The sequence below is a fragment of the Oncorhynchus gorbuscha genome, linkage group LG15 (genome assembly GCF_021184085.1).
Source record: "Oncorhynchus gorbuscha isolate QuinsamMale2020 ecotype Even-year linkage group LG15, OgorEven_v1.0, whole genome shotgun sequence".
Classification (NCBI taxonomy): Eukaryota; Metazoa; Chordata; class Actinopteri; order Salmoniformes; family Salmonidae; genus Oncorhynchus; species Oncorhynchus gorbuscha.
This window is the reverse complement of record NC_060187.1, coordinates 53,479,486-53,498,028: the sequence shown is the minus strand read 5'-3', so window position 1 is coordinate 53,498,028 and position 18,543 is coordinate 53,479,486. Positions and strand designations below refer to the sequence as shown.

General features: G+C 42.9%; 1 protein-coding gene across 2 annotated transcripts; it reads right to left on the bottom strand.

The window, feature by feature from the left end:
* Window positions 1-1,163: 1,163 nt before the first annotated feature.
* On the bottom strand, window positions 1,164-16,023 carry LOC123997494 (WD repeat-containing protein 26-like). Of its 2 annotated transcripts, none has more exons than XM_046301789.1 (14): window positions 15,315-16,023; window positions 14,356-14,455; window positions 14,106-14,162; window positions 12,915-13,051; window positions 12,437-12,534; window positions 11,539-11,695; window positions 9,388-9,526; window positions 6,321-6,461; window positions 5,967-6,086; window positions 5,708-5,853; window positions 5,527-5,605; window positions 5,306-5,435; window positions 4,811-5,005; window positions 1,164-4,060 (listed from the first exon to the last, which is right to left on the bottom strand). In XM_046301789.1, the coding sequence occupies exons 1-14, from the start codon at window positions 15,605-15,607 to the stop codon at window positions 3,987-3,989; spliced, it is 1,866 nt and encodes a 621-aa protein (XP_046157745.1). In that variant the 5' UTR covers window positions 15,608-16,023; the 3' UTR covers window positions 1,164-3,986. The 2 variants fall into 2 exon arrangements, with proteins under 2 accessions (XP_046157745.1, XP_046157746.1); XM_046301790.1 differs by having other exon boundaries at window positions 1,164-4,070; window positions 15,315-16,021.
* Between the last annotated feature and the right edge of the window lie 2,520 nt (window positions 16,024-18,543).

Below are 18,543 nucleotides of genomic sequence, written 5' to 3'. Positions count from 1 at the left end.
GAACAAGTGAGAGACGAGGGAAATGGAGGACACATAAATGAGATCAAAGTCAAGGAAAACCCAGTTAACCCCCCACCTAACCACTCCACAACTAAACTCAGCAAAAAAAGAAACGTCCCTTTTTCAGGACCCGGTCTTTCAAAGATAATTTGTAAAAATCAAAATAACTTCACACATCTTCATTGTAAAGGGTTTAAACACTGTTTCCCGTGCTTGTTCAATGAACCATAAACATTTAATGAACATGCACCTGTGGAACGGTCATTAAGACACTAACAGCTTACAGACAGTAGGCAATTAAGGTCACAGTTATGAAAACTTAGGACACTAAGAGGCCTTTCCACTGACTCTGAAAAACACCAAAAGAAAGATGCCCAAGCTTATCTGCGTGAACGTGCCTTAGGCATGCTGTAAGGAGGCATGTGGACTCGAGATGTGGGCAGGGCAATGAATTGCAATGTCAGCACTACAGGGAGGCAGGTCGAACAGTTGATCGTCCTCGCAGTGGCAGACCACGTGTAACAACACCTGCACAGGGTCGGTACATCCGAACATCACACCTGCGGAACAGGAACAGGATGGCAACAACAACTGCCCGAGTTACACCAGAAATGCACAATCCCTCTATCAGTGCTCAGACTGTCCGCAATAGGCTGAGAGAGGCTGGACTGAGGGCTTGTAGGCCTGTTGTCTGGTGAGGACCTGCCTTACATCACCGGCAACAATGTCACCTATGGGCACAAACCCACCGACGCTGGACTGGCAAAAAGTGCTCTTCACTGACGAGTCGCTGTTTTGTCTCAGCAGGTGTGATGGTCGGACTCGCATTTATCGTCGAAGGAATGAGCGTTACACTGAGGCCTGTACTCTGGAGCGGGATCGAGGTGGAGGGTCCGTCATGGTCTGGGGCAGTGTGTCACAGCATCATCGGACTGAGCTTGTTGTCATTGCAGGCAATCAACGCTGTGCGTTATAGGGAAGACATCCTCCTCCCTCATGTGGTACCCTTCCTGCAGGCTCATCCTGACATGACCCTCCAGCATGTCAATGCCATACTGCTCGTTCTGTGCGTGATTTCCTGCAAGACAGGAATGTCAGTGTTTGCCATGGCCAGTGAAGAGGCCGGATCTCAATCCCATTGAGCACGTCTGGGACCTGTTGGATCGGAGGGTGAGGGCTAGGGCCATTCTCCCCAGAAATGTCCGGGAACTTGCAGGTGCCTTGGTGGAAGAGTGGGGTACCATCTCACAGCAAGTACTGGCAAATCTGGTGCAGTCCATGAGGAGATGGGACTGTAGTACTTATTGCAGCTGCTAGCCACACCAGATACTGACTGCTACTTTTGACCCCCCCTTTGATCAGGGACACATTATTCCATTTCTGTTAGTCACATGTCTGTGGAACTTGTTCAGTTTATGTCTCAGTTGTTGAATCTTGTTATGTTCATACATATATTTACACATTTTAAGTTTGCTGAAAATAAGCGCAGTTAACAGTGAGACGTTTCTTTTTTTGCTCAGTTTATAACCTCCTAAACATTCCCATTAGAAAGTTAGCCTCAGCATGTGCTTCACTAGGTCTAGCATGGACTCTGAAGAGTAAGAGCATAGCCACCATATAATCAAATGCTATTTAGCTGAACCACAGGTGGTCAAAATGGTTTCTTCTGGCAGCAGTGAGGCCTAAGCAACATGCACATCAATCTCACCATCCCATCCTTTGGGGAAACAAAACTACATCAAATTTAAAAGGGTATTTAACTGTGTTAAAAAACACTAAACAAACATAATCACCATAACCATACAAGCATCTCCAAGATTCACTTAGATTTGTGGATTGTATATCCAATTCAGTTAAAATGCCTGTAAGTCCTGTCATTTAAAATTAGCTAAAAGTTTGAGGTGAAATAAAATACGTCATTATTTTCAGCATGTGAAAACCCCAATCTCTTATACGTTGAGAGGTTTATTAGAGGCAATAAATAAACCAATAAAAATCACTTTCCCGTTGGAAGAACAACATAGATATACAGTGCCGTGAAAAGTATTTGCCCCCTTCCTGATTTTGGCATATTTTTGATACTGAATGTTATCAGATTTTCAATCAAAACCCAGTATTAGATAAAGGGAACCCAAATTTATTTAAATAATTATTAACAAAGTTATACAACACCCAATTACCCTGTGTGAAAAACGAATTGCCCCCTTGCACTCCATAACTGGTTGTGCCAACTTTAGCTGCAATGAATGCAACCTAATGCTTCCTCTAGTTGTTGATTAGTGTCTCACATCGCTGTGGAGGAATTTTCACCCACTCTTGCATGCAGAACTGCTTTAACGATATGCTTTAGCGATATTTTGGGATTTTCAAGCATGAACTGCCTTTGTCAAGTCCTGCCACAACATCTCAATTGGGATTAGGTCTGGACTTTGACTAATCCATTCCAAAACATAACATTTGTTACTTTTGAACCATTTTCATGTAGACTTGATTGGATGTTTTGGATCATTGTCTTGCTGCATGACCCAGCCCATCGCAGAGTTGACAGGTCACCACCCCTCAGCTGCGCTTCAGCTCACAGACTGATGGCCCGATATTCTCCTGTAGAATTCTCTGATACAGATCAGAATTCATGGTTCCTTCTATTAAGGCAAGTCATCCAGTTCCTAAGGCAGCAAAGCATCACCAAACCATCCCACTACCAGCACCATGCTTGACCGTTGCTATGAGTTTTTTACTGTGGAATGCAGTGTTTTGTTTTCGTTAGACATAATGGGACCCTTATTCACAAAGACTCAAGTTTGCCAAAATGCACATGGACTTCCATTAAGACTCTTGGAAGAATGTTCTATGGACAGATGATTCAAAAGTATAACTTTTATAATGAGATGTGTACCATTACGCCTGGCGAAAACCAAACACTGCATTCCACAATAGAAAACCTTAAGTATGATGGTGGTAAGTGGGATAGTTTGGGGATGCTTTGCTGCCTCAGGACCTGGGTGACTTGCCTTAATAGAACAAACCATGAATTCTGCTCTGTATCAGAGAATTGTATCCGTCCGTGAGCTGAAGCTGAAACGCAGCCGGGTCATGCAGCAAGACATGATCCAAAACACACAATCAAGTCTACATGAAAATGGCTAAAAAGCAACACATTTTAAGTTTTGGAATGGCCTAGTCAAAAGTCCAGACCTAATCCCAATTGAGATGTTGTGGCAGGACTTGATACATGCAGTTCATGCTGGAAAACCTACAATGTCGCTGAGTTAAAGCAGTTCTGCATGGAAGAGTGGGCCAAAATTCCTCCACAGCGACATGAGAGACTGATCAACAACTACAGGAGGCATTTGGTTGGAGTCATTGTAGCTAAAGATGGCACAACCAGTTACTGAGTGTAAGGGTGCAATTACTTTTTCACACAGGGCAATTGGGTGTTGCATAACTTTGTTTATGAAATAAGTGTGTCATTGTTGTGTTATTTGTTCACTCAGGTTCCCTTTATCTAATATTCGGTTTTGGTTGAAGATCTGATAACATTTAGTATCAAAAATATGCAAAAGTAGAGAATTATAAAGGGGAAAATACTTTTTCACAGCACTGTATATACCCATACCACTCTCCACCACTACAGCCCTCTCTCCATATATCAACGTTCTAATCATGACAATAAATAATACTATCAATAATAAATAATAAACTCTCGACGAGGCAGGTGAAAGGTGGCAGACCTGGGGTTAGCTCCAAGACGAAAGAGGATGGGGCCTGGCTGAACACAGGAGGTGCAACAGACATCAGACACTGAGCCACACAGGTAAGAAGAGGCGGGAGGTCAGTCAAGGTGCCTGCTTGGTAATCAGTTAATTTAAGTGATTTGTCTGACATCTCCGTGTGTGTGACGTTATCACCTGCCACTGGAGCACAGCCCCAGAGCCAAACCTTCAGAAAGCAGCTGTCAAAACGCAATAGTTTCTCTGCTTCACTCGTTAGAGTTTAGTGTTTTTCTCCTGAATTCGAGAAGTAGTGTCTTCTGCTCCAAGGTCACCATCAGCTGTCCATGCTACAACATTCTTTCAGGGAGAGAGAGAAACAGAACAGCATTTTCATTTATTGTTTATTTTTTGAACATTTATTTTTGCCCATCCCCTTCTTCGGATGACAAAAATAAACATTGTTCTTACAGTCTTTTATTTTATCGTTACATGTAGTCTACACACGTATTACATAGATGCCACTTTTGATTTTCTTTACAGTAGTTACATAGCAAGAATAAAATAAAATTAATAATATTTTTATATACATTACATCTATATAGAATAGTACTTATTTATACATTACGTTGTCAATCATAACTATTATAGAACATGAGCTTTTAAAACCACCCCTCAGCTACTCTCAGACCATCCCACCTATCGCCGTAAACTGCCCTCGTATGATTTCCATGTGCCATATATTTTTCAACTGTGCCGTTTCACATACATTCTGAACCTGTCTAATCCTATAGGATCTACAGATTGTATGTTAAAGATACACATTTTTACCCAAAGTACAATTACATTGTTGATTGATTATGGCTTTCCAAATCTCCCAACAATGCCGTATGTAGAGTTAATTATAGAAGAGGCACTTGCGTGTATATTACCTTAACTTCTTGGTCCACCCCTACACAATAGACTTAAAAACCTTTCAAATGGTATTTTACATCACTTTGTCTCATAATTACAGTGTAGAGACTATGGTAATAATATACACTGAACCCAAAAACATATGGCATATGGCAAGTATGATGACCAGTCAAATAAATCCGTACCGTTTAGCCCCTCAGCGTCCTGGACATCAAGGAAAGGGGCGGGCCCCCAGATTCGGACAGTGCCGTCGTCTGAGGCGCTGGCCAGGAGACCGGGTACTACAGGATTCCAGCTCACACAGTTTACTGTACGTGAATGACCTGTCAACTCTGCGATGGGCAGCTCACTGCGCCTGTGCCAGATGTACACTTTGTGATCTGTAGATGGAGGACACACAGTATAAACCAGACCATGTGAGTGTTAAACATTCACCTCTACCTTTTCCTGGGTCATGTTCATTAGGCAACAAATGGAAGAAAACAGACAAACAGAGAGGGACTACCTGGCCTTTTTCCTTTGCAAACTGTTTGAAAAAACGTTTTCTGTTGCATGAGCTAATAAACAGCCCTGATGTGTGAGTGAGTTAGTGTGGTTATACTGACAGGTTTACAAAGAATACTGAAAGTAATGTCAAAGCATAATTTGGACACATCGACTAGAAGAGGACGTGGCTTTACCCTCACTCCCACTGGCGATGAAGTCTTCGTTGTGTCCTCCAAAGCAGGAGTGGATGGTGTAGAAGCCCTGTGTCACACCCTGATACTTCCTCACCAGCACCCGGTCATGTAGGTCCCACAGGTGCACACCCTACAGACAGGCAGAATATTGACCGGTGCACTCTCAGACAGCTCGACATAAACCTGACCAATCCCCCCCAAAGAAAAGCCAAACCACTCACCTGAGTAGCCACATTCAGCAGAGCTAACCTCCCGTTCTTTGAAACTGTGAAAGACATGATTGGATGGTCCTCCTGGACTCTGTGGAAATGCAGCACAAGCACAGAACTTGCATAAGCACAGGATGGGCCACGTGCATATAGAAACAATGATTAGATATGACAATGGATGGGACTAACTCACATGTTTCTGTCCGTAAGGTCCTCAAAGTTGTAACCACGGATACGCTGGTGTGTGTCTGATGCTAGGACGGTCCGAGCGTCACCCAGGCACCACAGGCATTGAACCCTTACTCCTTCCCACGAGTCCAGCAGGTTACCATCCAGATCCTGGGGATAAGGTTATATCAACCTAAATGGACTGATTAGTCCCAACACACACAATAGCTCAATCTGCCCTTATGCGGAGACAGACAAGTTACACCCTGATGGAAGACACTCACACACTGGTAGAATTGGCCCCTCTGGCCTCCGGTGACAAAGCGTTTGCCGTCTGGATTCCAAGCCACACTGGTCAGACTGTCCTCGTGTGATTGGCTCATTTTTGTCCGCAACTCACCCGTCTGGCCAATGACAACAGATATGGGCAGGGAGGACTTTTTTTTAAACCTTTAAACTTTTTTAATGCCTAGTAATAACATGACAATAAAAAACACAATTTTCATCCTGGTGAGAGTAAGATGTGGAAGTCATCTCTAATTTACACGCAACACAATCATTGACGAATAGAACTTTGTAGAGGACTTTTGATCTTTCCAACAGCAAGCTTTCTGGATAAAAAGTAAATCCAACATTACCTGTACGTTCCACAGCCACAGCTCTGAGCAGTCATCTGGGCCACAGGCAATCAAGTAAGTGTCATCAGGGCTCCAAGCCAGGTATGAGACACCATAGGCGTGGCCCTCTAGAGTCTTCATCAGCTTCAACTGGTGACTCTCCTGTCAATCAGCAGCACAGTTATTACCTCAGCTAATTATTTCCCCCAAAGTTCACATCTTCCTGCCCCCACCACCCCTTTGAAACCCCCCTCTCTTATATGCTGTTTATTAAAACCTGATACACTTATCAGCATGATAAGGGGTGGTGGCACCGGGATCCTCATCTCTCCCAAGTGGTCATTCTCTCTTTCTCCCCTTACCCATCTGTCTATCACCTCCTTTGAATTCCATGCTGTCACAGTTACCAGCCCTTTCAAGCTTAACATCCTTATCATTTATCGCCCTCCAGGTTCCCTCGGAGAGTTCATCAATGAGCTTGATGCCTTGATAAGCTCCTTTCCTGAGGACGGCTCACCTCTCACAGTTCTGGGCGACTTTAACCTCCCCACGTCTACCTTTGACTCATTCCTCTCTGCCTCCTTCTTTCCACTCCTCTCCTCTTTTGACCTCACCCTCTCACCCCCCCCCCCTACTCACAAGGCAGGCAATACGCTCCACCTCATCTTTACTAGATGCTGTTCTTCCACTAACCTCATTGCAACTCCCCTCCAAGTCTCCGACCACTACCTTGTATCCTTTTCCCTCTCGCTCTCATCCAACACCTCCCACACTGCCCCTACTCGGATGGTATCGCGCCGTCCCAACCTTCGCTCTCTCTCCCCCGCTACTCTCTCCTCTTCCATCCTATCATCTCTTCCCTCTGCTCAAACCTTCTCCAACCTATCTCCTGATTCTGCCTCCTCAACCCTCCTCTCCTCCCTTTCTGCATCCTTTGACTCTCTATGTCCCCTATCCTCCAGGCCGGCTCGGTCCTCCCCTCCCGCTCCGTGGCTCATTGCGAGCTCACAGAACAGGGCTCCGGGCAGCCGAGTGGAAATGGAGGAAAACTCGCCTCCCTGCGGACCTGGCATCCTTTCACTCCCTCCTCTCTACATTTTCCTCCTCTGTCTCTGCTGCTAAAGCCACTTTCTACCACTCTAAATTCCAAGCATCTGCCTCTAACCCTAGGAAGCTCTTTGCCACCTTCTCCTCCCTCCTGAATCACCCCCCCCCCTCCTCCCTCTCTGCAGATGACTTCGTCAACCATTTTGAAAAGAAGGTCGACGACATCCGATCCTCGTTTGCTAAGTCAAACGACACCGCTGGTTCTGCTCACACTGCCCTACCCTGTGCTCTGACCTCTTTCTCCCCTCTCTCTCCAGATGAAATCTCGCGTCTTGTGACGGCCGGCCGCCCAACAACCTGCCCGCTTGACCCTATCCCCTCCTCTCTTCTCCAGACCATTTCCGGAGACCTTCTCCCTTACCTCACCTCGCTCATCAACTCATCCCTGACCGCTGGCTACGTCCCTTCCGTCTTCAAGAGAGTGAGAGTTGCACCCCTTCTGAAAAAACCTACACTCGATCCCTCCGATGTCAACAACTACAGACCAGTATCCCTTCTTTCTTTTCTCTCCAAAACTCTTGAATGTGCCGTCCTTGGCCAGCTCTCCCGCTATCTCTCTCTGAATGACCTTCTTGATCCAAATCAGTCAGGTTTCAAGACTAGTCATTCAACTGAGACTGCTCTTCTCTGTATCACGGAGGCGCTCCGCACTGCTAAAGCTAACTCTCTCTCCTCTGCTCTCATCCTTCTAGACCTATCGGCTGCCTTCGATACTGTGAACCATCAGATCCTCCTCTCCACCCTCTCCGAGTTGGGCATCTCCGGCGCGGCCCATGCTTGGATTGCGTCCTACCTGACAGGTCGCTCCTACCAGGTGGCGTGGCGAGAATCTGTCTCCTCACCACGCGCTCTCACCACTGGTGTCCCCCAGGGCTCTGTTCTAGGCCCTCTCCTATTCTCGCTATACACCAAGTCACTTGGCTCTGTCATAACCTCACATGGTCTCTCCTATCATTGCTATGCAGACGACACACAATTCATCTTCTTCTTTCCCCCTTCTGATGACCAGGTGGCGAATCGCATCTCTGCATGTCTGGCAGACATATCAGTGTGGATGACGGATCACCACCTCAAGCTGAACCTCGGCAAGACGGAGCTGCTCTTCCTCCCGGGGAAGGACTGCCCGTTCCATGATCTCGCCATCACGGTTGACAACTCCATTGTGTCCTCCTCCCAGAGCGCTAAGAACCTTGGCGTGATCCTGGACAACACCCTGTCGTTCTCAACTAACATCAAGGCGGTGGCCCGTTCCTGTAGGTTCATGCTCTACAACATCCGCAGAGTACGACCCTGCCTCACACAGGAAGCGGCGCAGGTCCTAATCCAGGCACTTGTCATCTCCCGTCTGGATTACTGTAACTCGCTGTTGGCTGGGCTCCCTGCCTGTGCCATTAAACCCCTACAACTCATCCAGAACGCCGCAGCCCGTCTGGTGTCCAACCTTCCCAAGTTCTCTCACGTCACCCCGCTCCTCCGCTCTCTCCACTGGCTTCCAGTTGAAGCTCGCATCCGCTACAAGACCATGGTGCTTGCCTACGGAGCTGTGAGGGGAACGGCACCTCAGTACCTCCAGGCTCTGATCAGGCCCTACACCCAAACAAGGGCACTGCGTTCATCCACCTCTGGCCTGCTCGCCTCCCTACCACTGAGGAAGTACAGTTCCCGCTCAGCCCAGTCAAATCTGTTCGCTGCTCTGGCCCCCCCAATGGTGGAACAAAATCCCTCACGATGCCAGGACAGCGGAGTCAATCACCACCTTCCGGAGACACCTGAAACCCCACCTCTTTAAGGAATACCTAGGATAGGATAAGTAATCCTTCTCACCCCCCCCCCCCCTTTAAGATTTAGATGCACTATTGTAAAGTGACTGTTCCACTGGATGTCATAAGGTGAATGCACCAATTTGTAAGTCGCTCTGGATAAGAGCGTCTGCTAAATTACTTAAATGTAAATGTAAATCTGTAATGAGAAAGGTTCCTACTGTGTTGACATGCCACACGATGACTGTGGTGTCTTTGGATCCCGTGGCCAGTTTGGTGCCGTCATTGGAGAACTTGCAGAACCACACTTCATTGCAGTGTTCGGTGAGGATCTGCTGGGTGTAGCAAGGGAACTGTTTCCTGTAGATAACAACACTCAGATGTCAGGGAGAGAGGGCATATAGGAGAGAATAAGGTTTTGTTAATTCCAGGAATAGACCTTATCAACCTGAACGTTCTACCCAGCTAGTGTGGGTACCTAATTTATATATTTTTAAACCAGGGCAGATAATGACCAAGGTTTTAGCATTGGTTTAAAGGAATCACTTAATTTCCTATCCAGTTAGAAAATGTGACCGTCAGAAAACGAACATTAGTCAATGGCGCGTGAATACATATGATCTATACTAGAGTTTGACCAATTATGATTTTTCAAAGTCGATACCGATTATTGGATGACCCCAAAAAAAAGCCGATGCCGATTAATCTGACGATTTTTAAATATTTTTTTATTTGTAATAAGGACAATTACAACAATACTGAATTAACACTTATTTTAACTTAACATAAAACATCAATAAAATCTATTTAGCCTTAAATAAATAATGAAACATGTTCAATTTGGTTTAAATAATGCAAAAACAATGTGTCGGAGAAGAAAGTAATATGTGCCATGTAAAAAAGCTAACGTTTAAGTTCCTTGCTCAGAACATGAGAACATATGAAAGTTGGTGGTTCCTTTTAACATGAGACTTCAATATTCCAAGGTAAGAGTTTTTAGGTTGTAGTTAATATAGTATTTATAGGACTATTTCTCTCTATACCATTTGTATTTCATATACCTTTGACTATTGGATGTTCTTATAGGCACTATAGTATTGCCAGTGTAACAGTATAGCTTCCGTCCCCCTCCTCGCCCCTACCTGGGCTCAAACCAGGAACACATCAACAACAGCCACACTCGAAGCATAATTACCCATCGCTCCACAAAAGCCACGGCCCTTACAGCGCAAGGGGAATAACTACTCCAAATCTAAAAGCGAGTGACAGTATTAGCGCACACCCAGCTAACTAGCTAGCCATTTCACATTGGTTACACCAGCCATTAGGCGGATAGGCTTGAAGTCATAAACAGCGCTGTGCTTGTGAAGAGCTGCTGGCAAAACACACGAAAGTGCTGTTTGAATGAATGATTACGGGCCTGCTGCTGCTCAGTCAGACTGCTCTATCAAATCAGACTTAATTATAACATAATAACACACAGAAATACGAGCCTTTGGTCATTAATATGATCAAATCCGGAAACTATCATTTCGAAAACAAAACGATTATTATTTAAGTGAAATACGGAACCGTTCTGTATATTTTTCTTTAAAAATCTAACGGGTGGCATCCCTAAGTCTAAATATTCCTGTTACATTGCACAACCTTCAATGTATGTCATAATTACGTAAAATTCGGACAAATTGGTTCGCAATGAGCCAGGCAGCCCAAACTGTTGCATATACCCTGACTCTGTGTGCAATGACACAATTTCACCTGGTTAATATTGCCTGCTAAACTGGATCAGTAGTTATAACTAGTGATTATGATTGATTGATTTTTATAAGATAGGTTTAATGCTAGCTAGCAATTTACCTTGGCTTCTACTGCGTTCGCGTAACAGGCAGGCTACTCGTAGAGTGCAATGGTTAGAGCATTGGACGAGTTAACTGTGCGGTTGCAAGATTGGCTCCCCTGAGCTGACAAGGTGAACATCTGTCGTTCTGCCCCTGAACAAGGCAGTTAACCCACAGTTCCTAGGCAGTCATTGAAAATAAGAATGTGTTCTTAACTGACTTGCCTAGTTAAATAAAAGGTATAAAAACAAAAAATATTATTATTATTATTATTATTATTATTATTATTATTGGTGCCCAAAAATACCGATTTCCGATTGTTATGCAAACTTGAAATCGGCCATTCCGATTAATCGGTCGACCTCTAATCTATACAAACAATCTTGTGACATAACCATAATAGAAGCAAAAACAAACTATTACTGGGAATTAAGACCATTACAGCTATAGCTACGGTCCAAGGCAAGGCAATTTTGACGGCCAAATTAATGGAATGAACACAGAAAGGACAGACAAATATAGACAGAGCCTTACCGGCTGCAGGCGTGGTCCAAGAGGAGGGACACAGAGTCCAGGCCACTGTCCAGTTTGGTGTTGTGGTAGAGGCAACGCTCTCTCTGCAGCTCCACAGCCTGCCTCAGCAGGGTCTGCAGCCGGCGCGGAGGCAGCATCACAGAGGGAGGCAGGTACGCTGCAGACAGGAGAAGGGAGGGAATGAGGCACAGTGTGATAAGATAGGAATGAGTGGAACAAAGAGAGAGGGAGAGAGATACATTGTTTAAAAGAAAGTCTATTCTTAAAATGTCACTTGGAAAAGAAGAACAAAATAATATGTGTTCAATGACCATCAATTCCGTTTCTAATCTGGAGAGTGTTAGGTTCTGAATGAACCTATTAAAACGCTTAATAAAGCTCAAACCAAACATTTTCACACAAGCACTGATATTTAACCCTTCTCCTACACTGAGTCTCCTCCTACACATCTGAACAGCCAATGCATCGCGGTTGCTAGACAGAACCTTAGTGATACCTATTCTTCCTCACTTCATCTGACCTGACCTCTGCCCCAAAGTGCTCACACCTCCCCAACTCACGGCTGTCATGTTGACTCGTTCCAGGCTGTGTCTTTTCTCCTCCCAAAGAATCCCTGATGGCTAACAATAACATATCCAGACAGAATGTAAACGTTATACAGTTCCCTCTCTCCCTCAGTGACATGAATAAGTATATTTCATATTCTCAGAACCCAACAAGAGGAATAAATTAAAACCGAGGGGAAGGCTGAATGGGAGGATGTGGTATTTGAATTCCATTTTATTCCGTTTTTTTTCTATGAGTGCATTTTCTCTACAGATAAATCAGATCAATCCTGATGTGGTATGTGTGTGTGTGAGATGTGCGTGTGTATGTGTGCGTGTAAGATGGCACTCACTCTGTAACTTGTCCAGGAGTTTAGTGCGGGAGGCAATGCCTTTGCCCTCCCACTCTGCCTTTGCTCTCAGGTCCTCTGCATGGCTGCACATCAGGTACCTTGGAAATAGATGACATCAGTATTAGGCTGCCCTGCAGGACTCACCCCCAGCACCACGGAGACAGTCAGCTAGAATAATGGGATTCCCTGTCTAACTCAAAATCAGCTAAAATTCAAAGAGGAGCAAAAAATGTGCCTTTAACAAATCCATACCATCGGCCATACGGAATGAGGATTTGGCTATATTCCAACACAAACACTCCTCACTGATGGAATAGTTAGTTGTCACATTGCAATGGACGTGGATCAAATTAGTTTTAAAAGGTACTACAAGTGACAGCGGTTTCAATTTCAAAAGAGGCGTAGCTATATCTCTGTGATCTAGGCCATTTCTTTAGGGTGTGGTAGGGCATTAGGACTGTTGATCAGAGGTAGCTACCCGCTCAGGATGTGGATGCGCTCTGTGTTGTACTTGAGGGGAGTGAGCTCAGCTCTCAGGACCTGCAGCGCCTCCAGGACCTTGGCATCCTCCAGACACTCCAGGTACTTCTGCTGTAGGAGCAGGAACTTCATCCGCTATAGAGGAGAAAATAAGACAGACAGGGGAGGAAAATATGAGTGCATTATGAGTTAAGCACATGCATCTTAAAATCAAAATGGTTGTCTATGAAGAAAATGTAGCCTACACATCCTACTAATTTACTCTGACAAGCAATAGTTGTCAATGTCTTGTCCGCATTCTACTGTAGCTAGTGCTGAGTGACTAACCGAAATGTCGGTTATTTTTGGCTTTTTAAACAAGTAATTGACAGATTTCAGTTCAATTATTTGAATTCCATTTTATTCCGTTTTTTTTCTATGAGTGCAATTTCTCTACAGATAAATCAGATCAATCCTGAACTGCGCAATGTAGCAGTTAGTTTCCAACAGGCCAATATTCTACATAGTTTGGTGTAGAAAACATGGTAATTACCTACAATGACCATAATCAAGAGACAGAAGAACACACAATCAATAGTGATAGAGAGCAGTTGCTTTGTGTGGTATCGCTACCTGAAAATACATCATCTAAGATTGATAGATGGTAGCAGTAATAAAAGTATGCCTTATTTACTGTGAAGAACTACTAAAATAGTAATTTTGTTAGACAGCATAAGCATCAGCTCTATAGAGATGATGATGTGGAATTAAATAATAGCAATCAAAATATGCTAAAACAAATGTAACATACAAAACAACTGAAATATTTTATTAAATGTGTATAGATTATGGTTAATAAGTGATAAGCAGCAATTAATTGTTTTATTCTGTGTTACAGCATTCAACCCACATAATGCATAGTGCATTTAATGTTAAAAAACAAGAATTGAAAAGTGTTTTTGTATTTAAATTTGTATATATAATCAAAACCGCCATGCTCAGTTGGTAGAGCATGGCGCTTGTAACGCCAGGGTAGTGGGTTCGATCCCCAGGACCACCCATACGTAGAATGTATGCACACATGACTGCACACATGACTGTAAGTCGCTTTGGATAAAAGCGTCTGCTAAATGGCATATATTATTATTATATTATCATATATTAAAATGCACCAATCACTCAGCACTAACTGTAGCACTGTTGGGCTTACCACAATAGCACTTGGAGAATGCATCAATGCTTTTAGCTCATTCAGGTCACTTTCAGCCTATATTCAAACCAAAAAAATAGACACAGGTTATTTTCTGTTTTCTAACTACTGTACATTTCAACTTAATAAGCATAATTGTTTAAAAAGTTTAAGAGAAATGTATAAAATAAGTCAACAAGTAGAATAGATGTGTTGTGTACCTCTAAGGTTAGATGATTAAAAATAAAAACATCTCAAATGGTTTCATCACCTTGTCCCACTCTCCTTCCACCACATGGTTGCGGAACTTCGTGGCAGAGGGATGCTCCAGTCTGCAGCCAGACTCCTGCATCAACAGGTCCACTGTCTGACTGTAGATGAGAGGGGGAGGGTGAGCACTTGCAAAGGAGAAATACAAAGTATTTGCAAATACCATTATTTTATGTACAGATATTCAACACTAAAATATTTGTTAAATTTCTTATTTTGTCAGAGCCCTGACCAAGTTACGAAAAATGTCAATAATTAATTTGAATCATGTTTACTTATTACTTGGTCAAGTACAACATCACAATGCCTGATCATTGTATCTTTATCAATGGCTTGCCAAAATCCTAAACAATTCGACTTGTGCTGTATCAAATATGTAGACATATCTTTAACATTGGAGGCAAATGTTATGACCGTTCAATTTTCTAATTTCTTTAACGAAAACAGATCGATTTCATGTGACCTTGTGGCTTGATTGACATTCAAATACTATCGAGTAACCAAACATTCTCAAAGCATTCTGGACTAGATTTTCCAGTTCCCATGGTCTTGGCAACTCCCAAGAGTAATGTCATTATGAACATATTTTTTAATTACACTTAAAACATATATAAGTATGCATATGGCTGATGATTAGGGAAGTGTTGTTTCTTTAGGCTACTTAACGAGAAAACTGCATGTTCTTGTCATTTCATGAAGTCCCATTTCTGGACCCCAAAGTAACTAGCTTCCTACCAAAACTAGCTAAATTGTGTAATAATGGGCCATCTTTCTCCCTTCATCAATTTTCTAAAGGACCCGTGCTGTATTCCATTTACCTCTACAAAGCCCCTCTGTTTATCTCACCGAACTAGTCGCTGTCAACATGATGACTTGCTTTATTCGCGTTTATTATGAAGAACATGATTTAGCATCAGCTGACAGCTAGCTAGGAAGCGAACGTTAGCTAACGTTACTTACTTAAGTCCTAAATCGTGTAAATGTTGCCCTATAAGTCTAATGACATCTTCCTCTGACTGAGAAAGACGTTTCTTCTTTTTCACGGAGTTTGCATCCGAAGACACGGTGTTGTTGGATGCTGCTGGGGCTGGGATACCGTCGTTGTTACTGACAGAGTTCCCATTGTTTGTTGTGGATAGTCCATTAACGTTAGTGTGAGCTTCCCCGGCGGAGGACGACTCTCCGTTTTGCGCACTGTTGTTTAGGCAGGACAGCTCCGAATCTTGACCCTGTCCTGCCCCGTTGGCCTGCATGTTATTAATGTTGATGTGGGCTACACTGTGCGGATTGAATCGAATAATAGGAGCAACGGGTGAATTGGGAAAAGTTCAAATCCCCACAACTGTAGACAGGGCCGCTGACCCAATTGCAGCCCCAAGCCCCCCCTGCTCCCTCCGCCACCGAAGCTCGGTATTTCTTTCGCGGTAGCGGCGACGCTCCGCCGGTTTCCGAGTCGGAGGAAGCGGAGGCCAGAGTTAATTCACCGAGGGTGTTGGTGACAGAATGATGTAAAGTTGGGGCTAGCAAAGGTGTCAGAGACGAGACAATAACTCGTTTTATCGCTGAGCTTCTCTTGTTATTGTTGCTCTCCAGACAGCTGCAGACCCATTATGGATATTGAGACGCGGTGACGTCACCGGAAATTCCTACACTCCCTTGTGTCCGGGTAGTCCATAGGTGGTGCCCTTGAAGATCATACTGAACTGTTTGTTTCACTTGTTAATATACCTTAAATGTATATGTTTTGTTGAATATTTTTATTGTTTAATTAGCTCTCGGGAAAAATATAACTTATTTAATATAAATCTTCAGTTTAAACAATAACATCGCCCGTCCTGTATGTAACCACGGTAGCCAAACGCAACCACTCTCAAATTCATAGAGCTGTGTCTGCATGACATCCATGACGTCAAAATTATAGAATTAACCAGTTGAGGCTGTATAGCTTTTGTTTCAAATGACATTGTTTGCAAACATTGGAGTAAAACAGCTTATATTTTCAGTTCTGATGGAGTATGACAATTGACCCAAGATCATGAGACAATATGTTATATTATTCAATAATCAATGGATTATTATTATATATAAGTCTAAAAATGGAAGTTCAATTGCAGGTTGCCCCTCTAAGTTTTTGTTCAAGGTACATCAAAAAGGGGAACTCTTCTCAGTTAAACAAAATTAGTTCAAATGTATTTTCAACATATTGTGCTCATTGGGTTCTGCAACTTCTGCATGCAATGGATCAGACATCACACTCTTACACATATGCAACAACTTTATGCTATCCAAAGAGGAGACAACAAGACCTACCCAAAACACACTGAATTAAAGAAAGTATTAGAGACAATGGTTTAACTTCTTTTTTTTAATCAATACACTTGAAAATGACAAATCATTTAAATGAAATACATTATTAACTTAACTTTAAACTCAAACACAAATAGTTTACAGACCATTCAAAGTGCCATTTTATTCCCAAGCCTGAGGTTCTTTAAAATACAAATCGAGAAACAGCAAAGACCTGCATTTTGGCCACATTTTCAGGGACCAAAGCCATTCCGTCAACATTGGCACTTTTATACATTGGTTTAAAAAAAGGAAATCTGTCCCTGACATCTGCAATAAATTAATTTAATGAACAGTAAACTGTATGTACAACTCAGACTCATTAGTCCTTTATCCCTTCACTTTAAATATAATCTCAGAATGAATGAAACTTAGTTATAAAAATATTAATTAAAGGGCCAGCAATGTTTTAATTTGTGTAAGGGGCAAGCGAGGACAGCGGGTTGTAGAAGAATAAACTATTGCACTTTTATCCAATTTTGGAGAAAAGACACTGATGGGGATACAATACGAGCAAAAGAAACTCACCCGCATCTGCAATACTGTTCACCTTACATACAGTCAAACAAACAAACATACAGTGCTTTGAAAAAGTACGTTTGCACATTTTTCATACTGAATTTTATCAGATCTTCAACCAAAACCTAATATTAGATCATGGGAACCTGAGTGAACAAATAACACAACAATTACATACTTATTTCATAAACAAAGTTATGCAACACCCAATGCCTGTGTGAAAAAGTAATTCCCCCTTACACTCAATAACTGCTTGTGACACCTTTAGCTGCAATGACTCCAATCAAACGCTTCCTGGAGTTGTTGATCAGTCTCTCATGATGCTGTGGACAAATTTTGGCCCACTCTTCCATGCAGAACTGCTTTAACTCAGCGACATTTGAACTGCTCATTTAAAGTCCTACCACATCTCAATTGGGATTAGGTATGGACTTTTGACTAGGCCATTCCAAAACTTCAACTGTGTTGCTTTTTAGCCATTGATTGTGTGTTTTGGATTATTGTCTTGCTGCATGACTCAGCTGTGCTTCAGCTTCAGCTCCCAGACAGTCTGACATTCTCCTGTAGAATTCACTGATACAGCAAGTATCTTGCTACGTCCGCAATAACATCTGCTAAGTATGTGTATATAACATTTTATTTGATACAGAGCATAATTTATGGTTCCTTCCTTCTATTACGGCAAGTCATCCAAGTGCTTCCAGGTGTTTTTTTGTGGCAAATTTAAGTCAAATTGAATCCAAAACAGTCAAGTCTACTTGAAAATGGCTAAAAAGCAACAAAATTGAAGTTTTGGAATCGCCTAGTCAAAGGTCAGACCTAATCCCAATTGAGATGTTGTGGCAGGAATTGAAAGGAGCAGTTCATGCTTGAAGACCCACAAATGTCACTGAGTTAAAGCAGTTCTGCATGCAAGAGTGGGACAAAATTCCTCCACAGCGATGTGAGAGACTGATCAACAACTACAGGACGCATTTGGTTGCAATCATGGCAGCTAAAGGTGGCACAACCAGGAGTGTAAGGGGGCAATTCATTTTTCACACAGGGGAATAAGTGTTGCATAACTTTGTTATTTAAATAAATAAAATAAGTATACATTTGTTTGTTATTTGTAAACTGATGTTCCCTTGATCTAATATTAGATTCTGGTTGAAGATCTGCTAGTTCAGTATCAAAACCATGTAAAAATAGAGAAAATCTGTAAAGGGGGCAAATACCTTTTCAGGGCACTGCATTTCTACCCATCGGAATACCCATAATGGCCACAGGTGTCAGCTACTCACAAAGACCTGGTGACCACAAACTCTAAAATACCACGAATCAC

What these genes read in the sequence shown, in the direction of transcription:
- LOC123997494 (XM_046301789.1), bottom strand. Translation starts at nt 15,607, where the DNA reads ATGCAGGCCAACGGGGCAGGACAGGGTCAAGATTCGGAGCTGTCCTGC. An exon ending in TGGAAGGAGAGTGGGACAAG is followed by an intron (nt 14,163 to 14,355) that starts GTGATGAAACCA and finishes GTTTGAATATAG; the next exon opens with GCTGAAAGTGACCTGAATGA. An exon ending in ACTCCTGGACAAGTTACAGA is followed by an intron (nt 11,696 to 12,436) that starts GTGAGTGCCATC and finishes TCCTGTCTGCAG; the next exon opens with CGTACCTGCCTCCCTCTGTG.